The 11,759-nt window shown below is 41.6% G+C and overlaps 1 protein-coding gene across 1 annotated transcript in view; it reads right to left on the reverse strand.

Annotated features, from left to right (window-relative positions):
• Positions 1 to 2,911: 2,911 nt before the first annotated feature.
• The window catches only part of nuak1b (NUAK family, SNF1-like kinase, 1b), a 79,348-nt gene continuing 70,500 nt past the window's right edge, over positions 2,912 to 11,759 (reverse strand). The window contains exons 5-7 of the mRNA XM_043713269.1: positions 10,609 to 10,728; positions 7,395 to 7,527; positions 2,912 to 5,245 (exon numbers count right to left, since the gene is read on the reverse strand). Coding sequence (XP_043569204.1) covers positions 4,170 to 5,245; positions 7,395 to 7,527; positions 10,609 to 10,728 — 1,329 coding nt within the window. The 3' untranslated portion in view covers positions 2,912 to 4,169. The remainder of the gene's footprint in view (positions 5,246 to 7,394; positions 7,528 to 10,608; positions 10,729 to 11,759) is intronic.

Genomic DNA, 11,759 nt, shown 5'->3' on the forward strand with positions numbered 1-11,759 from the left:
AAAGATTTACAAAGATCCAGGGTTGGAGGATTTGAGCTATAGGGAGAGGTTGAATAGGTTGGGGCTGTTTTCCCTGGAGCGTTGGAGGCTGAGGGGTGACCTTATAGAGGTTTATAAAATCATGAGGGGCATGGTTAGGATAAATACACAAAGTCTTTTCCCTAGGGTGGGGGAGTCTAGAACTAGAGGGCATAGCTTTAGGGTGAGAGGGGAAAGATATAAAAGAGACCTAGGAGGCAACTTTTTCATGCAGAGGGTGGTACGTGTATGGAATGAGCTGCCAGAGGAAGTGGTGGAGGCTGGTGCAATTGCAACATTGAAAAGGCATCAGGATGGGTATATGAATAGGAAGGGTTTGGAAGGATATGGGCTGAGTGCTGGCAGGTGGGACTAGATTTGGTTGGGATATCTTATCAACATGGACAGGTTGGACTGAAGGACCTGTTTCCATGCTATACATCTCTCTGACTCTAAAAGCATTTTACTGTGTATATTCCTGAGGCTGCAAGAACGAGTAAGCTGTGACATTGTATCATTGCTGTGATACGGTTTTATTAGCAAATCACACAGTCAGACTTAACCACCATGTTACACTTTTTAGCTGCTTCTCCAGTCTCCCACATTGAACTGTTTTCCACACACTTGGGTTATGCATTCTAAATCCTAACCTTTTACTGCTTAAAAAAGCTTTCTCTTAGCGTTCTTTTGCCAGTCACCTTCAGTACATGCCTTCTGACATTGAGAATAATTTGAATTGAATCTCTAAACTTGTCATGATTTTGAACACTTCTACCAAGTCTCTTAACTTTTTTAAAGAGAAAAAAACACAGCTATGCCAATCTATTCACATTACTGAAATCCTTCATTCCCTCGAACCATTCTCATTACTTTTTTTGGCACCATTTATAAAGCTTTCAGAGCATTCATTAAATACAATGCCCAGAATTGGACGCTATGAAGATGAGGCTGTACCAGTGTGTTGTACAAGTTTCTCATGAATTCCGTGTTTTTGCTCTCTCTACCACTTTATAAAGTCCAGGTTTCCATATGCCTTTCCAACCATTTCCTCAACCTGCTCTTCCACATTCAGTGATGGTGCATTTTCTGCTTCTGTAGCCTCTGTAGAATTATATATTTTATTTGATATTGCAGACCATAAGACATAGGAGCAGAAATTAGGCCATCCTGCCCATTGTTGTTTGTACAAAAATGAATCACTTCATAAATCTCTGCATTCAATTCCAATTGTTGTTTCCACCTATTCAGCAGCCCATCAGTGTCCTGCTGAAATATATCACTATCATAACCATACAAGAGAGTAGAGCAAAAGTAGATCTTTCAGCCCCTTCAACCTGCCTCCCTATTGAATATGATCATGCTTGATCTTGGGCTTTAATTCCACCTTCACATATCCCTTGAATCTCCAAATACCAAAATCTTTCTATCGCAGCTTTAAATAATGGGGCAACCATTACTGTATGGAATACAGAATTCGAAAGATTCAAAATCCTGTGCAGAAATTTCTCATCTTGATCATAGAGTCATGGAGATGTACAGCATGGAAACAGGCCCTTTAGTCTAACTCATACAGGCTGAGCAGATATTCTAAATTAATCTAGTCTCATTTGCAAGCATTTGGCCCATATCCCTCTAAACCCTTCCTATTCATATACCCATCCAGGTGCCTTTTCAATGTTGTAAGTGTACTAGCTTCCATTACTTCCTCTGGCAGCTCATTCCATACACACACCACCCTCTGCATGAAAACGTTGCCCCTTAGGGTTCCTTTTAAATCTCTCCCCTCTCACCTTAAGCTTATGTCCTTTACTTCTGAACTCTCCTACCCTGGGGAAAAGACATTGGTATTCACCCAATCCATACCCCTCATGATTTTATAAACCTCTATAAAGGTCACCCCTCAGCCTCCAACACTCCAGGAAAAGAAGCCCCAGCCTATTCAGTCCCTCCATATGGCTCAAACCCTCCAACCCTGGCAGCATCCTTGTAAATCTTTTCTGAACCCTTTCACATTTCACACCATCTTTCCTATTGCAGAGACGACCAGAATTGAATGAAGTATTCCAAAAGTGGCACAACTAGTGTCCTGTACAGCCGCAACATGACCTCCCAACTCCCTTGTTCAATGCACTGACCAACAAAGGAAAGCATACCAAACGCCTTCTTCACTGTGACTCCACTTGCAAGGAACAGTGAACCTATACCTCAAGGTCTCTTTGTTTGGGAACATTCCCCAGGACCTTGCCATTAAGTGTGTAAGTCCTGCCCTGATTTGCTTTTCCAACATGCAGACCTCAAAATTATCTAATTTAAACTCCATCTGCCAATCCTTGGCCCATTGGACCATCTGCAAACTTACTAAACATACTTCCTATATTCAAATTCCAAATCATTATACAAATATCAAAGAGTAGTGGGCCCAGCACCGATCCTTGCAGTACACTGCTGGTCACAGGCCTGTAGTCCTCAAAACAATCCTCTACCACCACCTCCTACCTTCATGCCTATTTTGTATCCAAATGGCTAACTCTCCCTGTATTCCATGTGATCTAACTTTGCTAACCAGTCTACCATGCGGAACCTTATCGAATGCCTTACTGAAGTCTATACAGATAATGTTCACTGCTCTTCCTTCACCAACCCTCTTTGTCACTTCTTCAAAAAACACAATCAAGTTAGAGAGACACTATTTCCCATGCACAAAGCCATGCTGACGATTCCAAATCAGTCATTACCTTTCCAAATGCATATCATCCTGTCCACAGAAACCCTTCCAACAACTTACCCACTACTGACACCAGGGAGAACATGCAAACTCCACACAGACAGTTGCCCAAGGCAGGAACTGAACCCGGGTCTCTGGTGCTTTGAGGCAGCAGTGCCACTGTCCCACAAGGGTTCTTAAAGGCTTGTACATGTCAGATGCTAATGCCTGTGGATGTAGGGTGTGTGTGGCTGGTGCCCATGGAATATGCCCTGAGATGTTGATGCCTGATATCCAACATACAGATGGCTCAGAGCAAATAGTAAGCTAAATCTACCAGGGGCCCACTCTAGTTTCCTTGTCGTGTTTTCCAATATCTAACTTATTTGGGGTAATAAATGAGCTGTGGTGTTAACAAGGCATTTGACAAGCAGTAATGAGTTAATTGGCATCACACCACTACCCAGAGAGAATGTTGTATCACCATACTGCTTGTGAAAAGCATAAAATATGGCATGAGATTTCAAGATGGGCATTACTGCACTTCATTCACACACATCATCACTGCCCACATCACTTTGACCCTTACAAGATTCCACCCCTTGTCTTCTGCAAAGGAAACAAACATTGACTTTCTTGCATGTCCAGTTTAGTGCATTGACATCAGCAACTTCAGATGTTGCTGATTTTTCTTGAACCAGTGATTACTGTAGAAAGTGTTTTTTTGCCTAGTGACATCTTGCCAAACAGATTATTCAGTGTCAACTCTGATTTTAGGTTAAAACATTAGCACAATTTTATCATTTCATGCAATACATTACAACAACAAATGGCTGAGACGCCAATAAGTTAAAGCACACTGACATAAATAATATCACATTCAGCAGAAATACAATACGTACCATGGAAATATTATCTAGTCAAGTTTCACAGGAATAATGATATACCTAAGTAATTTTACACATGCTAGTCACTGCTAGATGCAATCATTGGTTTTAGTTTATGAATATAGACATCACATTCATTCATTAATTAATTCTTTACTCTGGAGTTTCATCCTTTTCAAGTCTTATTACAGCCAAACTGTTAAATGACTGTCCAATAGGTTGAGCTTTCAGCTCCTTCAATTCTGATTGTGGAGTTCCTGTCAAAACAGGAGAGAACATTCCTGATAGCAGCTTCCCAAAAACCAGTCTCAAAAATCTCGATTCAGTATACATCCAAACCTCAATGTGAATCCTCTAGTTCCTCAGATGCCTCAATAACCCCAATACACTTCGTTATATTCACTTGGCCTCATTACTAGTATTGACCTTCCAATCCTTCTCCCCCTTCACTTACTTAGAGCCCATTCAGTGCTACTGCAAGGGACTCTTACCATGCTTCTGATTTTACCATTAAATGCTAACAAATCAATCCATGCATTCAGCTGTCACACACAAACTCCTCATTCCAAATTGCTGCTTATCTCAAGAGCTTTCTTGTAGATCTGAGTGAAATTGTCCATGTCCGTGAGCAGAGAGGAGCTGCTGTCACTCAGTTGTTGACAGAAAGCTTTCATGTGGCAAATAGGTTGGTGGATCCTCAACCCCTCAAAGTCTTCGAGATGCAGCAGGTTTCCTGCAGAGACACAGCTGCGAATTGGCCTGTCTTCTGGTAAATGGTGCAGCTTGAATGACTCTTTAGAGAGGAGGCTGCCCTTGTCTTTAATTGTGGATGAGAGGCTGCAGCCTTGAGCTTCTGTCACCTGCTGTGTTAACTCTGTAATCTCTGATGATGATTCACTGTTCATGGCAGAATCTGATAACTTGCCAGTGTGCTTCAGGATTCCTTTCCTTCCCTGGGCCATTATGCCAGGGCCCTTAAAACCTGCACCATGCTTAGGAGAGCAGATGGAGTTGGTATTAGCCGCACAGTCCCGATCCAGGAGCTCCGACGATTCACTGTGCTCGGGGGAAGAGTAATAACCAGATTCTCTCTGCTGTGCTTTTTTCAGAATTCCCTTCTTCGGCTTCACAATGGAGTTTTCAGCAGTTTGTGTGCACAGAGAAGTTGTTTCAATGCCTCCAAAGGCTCCAGCAGAGGGACTGCTCATGCTAAGTTCATGCTCTGAAACTACTTTCACACCCCCAGTGCTGTGAGCATGACAGTCATCGGCCATCTTCTGCTTTAAAATTCCTTTGGGCCTTTTCAGTATGCACTTGTTGCTTGGCATTCCTTCATGCAGACAGTGAGCAATGTCAGTCTCTTTCTTGGACTTCTTCACAGATGTCTGAGCTGCTCGCACTCCCTGAGATTGGAACTGCTTTACTGGGCATTTTAGCTTTGATTCGCCCTCTGACTGTGAACAGCGTGAGTGATGTTGCCAACCAATAAAGCTAACCTCTGAGCTTCCAAAAGGATTGCAGTCACACACACTCGCTTGATAACCCCAATTCACCCACCAGTGGTTAGCGATGTCCTCAATTGTGGCTCGGCGCTCAGGATTCACCATCAACATCCACCTGATAAGGCCACGGGCATCTGTCAGGGAGCAGCAACAGACAGTCACATTGCAATTCCTGGCCATGATTCTCGCTCTTTACAGAACTGACCTTAACATTCTGTTTTATTCTTTAACAACACAAGGGCAACGCTGGCAATGCCAACATTTATTGCCCATCCCTAATTGCTCTTGAACAGAGTTGCTTGCTCGGCCATTTCTGAGCGCAGGTAAGTGTAAGCCACATTGCTGTAGGTTTGGAGTCAGATCAGGTGAGGATGGCAGATTTTCTTTCTTGAAGGACATTGGTGAACTAGATGGGTTTTTAATGATAGTAGCAGATTTATGAAATGAATTCAAGTTTCACCATCTGCTGTGATTAGCCTAGGCCTTTGAATTACTAGTACAGTGACAATATCAGTACACCACCTGATAATCATTTACTGTGTATGCCTGTTTTGGGTTTCAATTCACATCACATCAACCCTGGTCACCTTATCCCTTTAATTTGTCAAGAGCTGATCTCAATCTGAGTGTATCAATGTACCAGGGCAAACAGCTACAGGAAACTTACAAAATACAAGGTTTCATTCCACAATGACCAAACAGACCTGGTGCATGGGAAACATTTACCATAGTGAGAAGAGATAAGTAATGCCATGATAAATCAGTCAAGTATCTATAAGGAGTTTGAGTAAGCCTGCATTTTGGATGTAGTAGGAACAGGTGAAAAGAAAAATATCATAAATGATATGTGTAGTTTCTCACTAAAGCACTGTTATGGCAAGGACATCTTGAAAGAAAATTAATCAGATGTGGTTAGAATGTGTTGTTATGGCAGTGCATTAAGGAAAGGAATGCACAAATTCATGAAATATACTTGCTTTTAGGGAGGGAGTTTCAGTGATGTAATGGTATTGTCATGAACTAGCATACTAGAGATCTAGGTTAATTATCTGAGAATGTGATTTAAAATCCATTGCATGGAATCTGGTGAAATTTGAATTCAATTAGTACATGTGGAATTTAAAGTTAGTCTAATGATAACTGGAAAACCATTGACAATTGTTGTGAAAATCTAATCTGTTTCACTTTGAAATCTACCATCCTTAACTAGTCTCACCTATATGTATCTCTGGATTCACAGCCACAATGGCTTAGCAGTTCAAGGACAATGCAAAATGGGCAACAATGGCCTTGTCATTGACAACCACAATCCAGAAAAGAATTATTAAAGAAAATGGAGCACGGGGACTAGTTTAGACAACACTTTCAAACTCAAGGAGGCCTGGCTAAATGTGAGTTCATGAGTTATCATTAGTACTCACATCTAATATACACTGAATAGGAGGTTATATTTTGTTGCCTTCTTGCTCAATCTAATAAAGGGTTTTCATCAGACTTTCCAAGGTTGCATTGAATTAAATAATTCTGCAGGACAGCTCGAGGCCTTTAGACCCATTAACTTTGTGCTGGTTCTATCAAAGAGCAAATGACTCTCCACATAATGGTTATTCATCACCTGAAATATCTGATTAAATTTATTTTGTGTCCTCTTTAAAGCCATTCTAAACAGCATGGCCAGAATTGGTCAGAATACTGAAGATTTATGCTCCAGAATTAGGTGTGCACCTAGCCAAACTTTCCCAGAACAGCCACAGCATTGGCATCGATTGGACAATGTGGATTATTGCCGAGGTTTATCCTGTCCACAAAAAGCAGACAAAATCAAAGTTAGCCAGCCATTAATGCCACATCAGTCTACTCTTGATCATCAAAAAAGGTGTCCATTGGCAGTGCCATCAAGCAGCACTAGCTCAGCTAAAAACAAAATCACTCTGGGTTCTGCTCAGGCCAGAAGGTAAATTAAATCAAACTTTTTGGACTGACTGTGTCATCGCAATTGGTTAATTTCATAGTCATGTGGACAATACTTATTAATTAAAAATGGATTGGTTAACAATTATTAAAATGTAATTCGAAGGAGTACTCCAACATTATCATTATCAGGTTGAGCCCCCCTTAAGCTACATGTGTGTGTGGCTGCATAAATCAGTCAAACTCGATTCATTATTTTCGCTGCTCTGGATTAACATGTGCTCAAGTTTTGGATTCTAAATGGTTACTCATTATTGGCACTAAGCCCACCATTTTCAGTTCATCAGTACCTTCTTATCAACTGTCACCTACCTGATGGTGGAGTGGGTTCCTGATAATCCCCGCTGCTTATCTGCCTGACGAGATTTCTGTGGTCGCAACCATCAAATGGCATGGTCCCGTAAACCAGAGTATACAGTAGCACACCCAGAGCCCAGCTGTCTACCTGAGAGTGCCAAACGGGAACACCCAATCAGCTCCAGACTGCAGATAGTGAGAGCTTCCACAGATACACAAATGGAGTCATAGAGTCAGCACATACACAAGTCCTTTGGCCCAAACAAATTCATGCCAACCGAAATGTCCATCCATGCTAACCCCATTTCCCTGCACTTGGCCCATATCCTTCTAAATCTTTCCTATCCAAGTACTTGTCTAAATGCCTTTTAAATGTTAATGTGCACACCTCAACCACTTCCGCTGGAAGCTCATTCCATATGAGTACCACCCTCTGTTTATAAAAGCTGCACCTCTGGTTCCCTTTTATTCTTTCTGCTCTCACCTTAAACTGATGCTCTCCAGTCTTTGATTCCTGAGTGCATTCACCCTATCTATGCCTCTCATGATCTTATACACTTTTATAAGATACCCCCTCAGTCTCCTACTCTCTAAAGAAAAAAAGTCCTAGCTTGTCCTATAACTTGAGTCTTGCAACATCCTTGTAAATTTCTTCTGCACTCTTTCTAATTTAAAAATATTCTTCCTATAGTAAGGTGACTAAAACTGACAATACTCCCAAGTGCAGCCTCAGGTCCTGTACAACTGCAATATAACTTCCCAACTTCTTTATTCAATGCCATGACTAATGAAGGCCAGTGTGCCATAAGCCTTCTTCACTGCCCCTGTCTACCTGTGACTCTGCTCTCAGAGAACCTTGCACCTGAACTCCAAGGTCCTCCTGTTCCATTACACTCCTTAAAGCCCTACCATTCACCATGAAACTCCTACCTTAATTTGACTTTCCACAATGCAACACCTCACACTTACCTATAGTAAACTCCATTTACCATTTCTCAGCCCATTTCCCTAGCTGATCAAGCAGCTACTGCAATTTGTAATACTCTTCCTCACTGTCCAACATTATCAGCAAACTTACTAATCATGCCTTGTACATTCTCATTTAAATCATTGATATAGATAACAAACAGCAATGGGCCCAGCAACAACCCCTGAGACACTCCACTAGTCACAAGCCTCCAGTTCTACAAGCATCCATCCACTATTACCCTCTGCTTCCTACCATCAAGCCAACTGTGTATACAGTTCCCCGTGGATTCCATTTGATCCAATCTTCCAGAGCAATCTACCATATGGAATCTTATCAAAGGCGTTACTGAAATCCATGTAGACTACATCTGCCACCCTGCCCTCATCCATCTTCATGCTCACTTCATCAAAGAGCTCTAACAAATTTGTGAGATATGATCTTTCATGCACAAAGCCATGTTGACTACTCCTAATCAAACCCTGTCTTTCCAAATGCATGTGTATCTTACCGGTAAGAATCTTCTGAAGTAACTTATCTAACACTGACATTAGGCTTAATGGTCTGTAGTTCCCAGGGGTTTTTTTTTGCAGCCCTTCTTGAATAAGGAAACAACATTCACTACCCTCCAGTCTTTCAGAACCTCACCAATGGCGAATGATGATAAAAAAAATCAGCTAGGATGCCTGCAATTTCTTCTCTAGCCTCTTGCAGGGTTCTTAGATATATCCGGTCAGGATCAGGAGATTTATCCAACGGCTTGTGATCAGTTACATGAGCACACAATGACTAGAGTTTCCTTCTCTGAGTTGTAACGTTAATGCTTTGAGACCAAGTTGGTGTTGCCTTTGTGTCCAATCAGTACTGACACTAGAGATATCCCACAATGCATTCTCCTGGCATCTAGCCATCTGAGTTTGATGACCAGCATTAACATCCTTCGAATCTAGAACTTTCTGAGCAGGGCTTTAGCACATTTATTTAAACATAAATCCCCCACACTGAAATTATTGCAACTGGATTCTGAAATTGAGTGATGTTGCAGTGATTGTGACAACTTTGAACAATGCTTTGCCTGCTGAAAATTCCAGATTTCCTTCCGTTTCACCCTGGTTGTTCAGTTTCTTGAATCATGGGTGGCATGGTGGCTCAGTGGTTAGTACTGCCGCCTCACAGCACCAGGGTCCTGGGTTCGATTCCCACCTGTCTGTGTGGAGTTTGCACATTCTCCCTGTGTCTGCGTGGGTTTCCTCTGGGTGCTCCGGTTTCCTCCCACAATCCAAAGATGTGCATGTCAGGTGAATTGGCCATGCTAAATTGCCCACAGTGTTAGGTGCGTTAGTCAGGGGTAAATATAGGGTAGGGGAATGGGTTTGGGTGGGTTTCTCTTCGGAGGGGGGGTGTGAACTTGTTGGGCTGAAGAGCCTGTTTCCACACTGTAGAGAATGTAATCTAATCGTTAGCCATGGGTGAGGTTCTGAAAGACTGGAGGGTAGTGAACCTTATTCAAAAAGGTTTGTTCCAGGGTAAGACAAGAACAAATCCTCCCTGCCTTACTCACTCTTCTACTGACTTACACCATTTCATTATCAAATTATTTGGACTGACTAACTTATAGCAATTAGCTAATTTCCCATTCATAATGACAATATTTGTTGACTAAATAGGTCAGATGACAATTATGAAAATGTAATTCCAAAGAATAGTCCAACATTATCATTTATTGACTCTTCAATCAGCTATCTAAGAATAAAAACAAGCAGCTGCAAATAAATTAAAAATGGCAAATGTTTCATCAGCAAATCTCCCATCAAAAGAAACCAGCACCAGGGGCTAAATGTTGGTTTATTCACCAACCTCTGTTGATATCCTTGTTAAGTACTCGCTAATTCTCCAGCCTGGTAAACTAATCCAGTTAGATGCTGTTTAATTGCTCCAGCCTGGGATACTAACACTGTCAAGTGCTAATCCATTACCAGCCTGGAACACTGACCCAGGTTAAACTCTAGTTCATTCATCAGCCTGGAAAGCTAACATGGTTTAGCAGTGGTTCATTCACCAGCCTGCCACATGAACCCAGCCAACTTGGAACACTAACCCAGTATAGTGCTGTTTCATTCACCAGCCTGAGACACTAACCTGTTTTGGTGCTGGATCATTCACCAGCTTGGAATACTAACCCAGTTTAACACTTGTTCATTCACCAACTTGGAACACTAACCTGGTTAAGCACTGGTTTATTCACCAGCCTGAGACACTAACCTCTGGTCCATGATATGGATGGCCATTGACAATTTCCGGTGAAGCATAAAGTGGGCTCCCACAGAAGGTTTGCAGAAATTTGTCCTTCTGGTACAGATTAGACAGCCCAAAGTCTGCAATCTGTAAAAGAATTATATGGAATAGAATTAAAACTAAATACTGTTAATGCTGAAAATCTGTGCTCACATTACCTGCTCAGGAAACTCAACAGGTACCGCATTTGGAAAAAGAAAGAGTTAATGTTTCCAGTCCAGTGACCTGTTTTCAGAGGTGATTGAGGCCTGAAAACGATGGATTTTATTCTGTGAACAGAAAGTGGGAGCAGCAAATGGAACAGATAGTGAGGGTGTCAGAAAGGGTTCTAGCAAACAACACTTCATTTTATACTTTAACACCTCGTAACCTTTAGGATTCAACATTGGGTTCAACAACTCCAAGCCTCCATTTTGATCCTCTGTTGCTGTGTCTTGTTTGTATCTTGTTGGCTTTGTTCTAAGTAAGAGCTGACCTATTTTCTCAGTTTCAAACTCACCATTGACACCAATTTTACATCTTAATTCTCCCTTATCACCATTAGCACTCACTATCTGTTCCAGTTCCCTTTTAAACAGCATAAAAACTAACGTTTTCCATCCCCTCAGAACCAAGGTATAGTTATCAGACTCAAGACATTAACTCTGTTTTTCTCTCTCTGCAGATGCTGCCAGACCTGCTGAGTTTCTCCAGCAATTTCTGTGTGGGATAGTGTTACCATAAAGGGAACTAGTGAAATATTGTTTAGAAATGTGTTCATGAGAACTTCACTGACTAGAATGTCCTCAGCCAACCAGAAATGAGGTATTTTTGGATCTGGTGCTAGGAAATGACTGTGCTGAGTGAACTAAATGCCTTTGAGGAACATTTAGTTAAAAGTAGTCATTGTGTAATAAAGTTTAGGCCAGTGATAGAGAAGAGCAAGGAACTGTCAAACAACGTCAGGCAACTTGATTTGAGTTTTTTGAAGTAACAAAGAAGATTGATGAGGGCAGAGCAGTAGATGTGATCTATATGGACTTCAGTAAGGCGTTCAACAAGGTACCCCATGGGAGACTGATTAGCAAGGTTAGATCTCATGGAATAGAGGGAGAACTAGCTATTCGGATACAGAACTG

The sequence above is a fragment of the Chiloscyllium plagiosum genome, chromosome 23, assembly GCF_004010195.1.
Source record: "Chiloscyllium plagiosum isolate BGI_BamShark_2017 chromosome 23, ASM401019v2, whole genome shotgun sequence".
Taxonomy (NCBI): Eukaryota; Metazoa; Chordata; class Chondrichthyes; order Orectolobiformes; family Hemiscylliidae; genus Chiloscyllium; species Chiloscyllium plagiosum.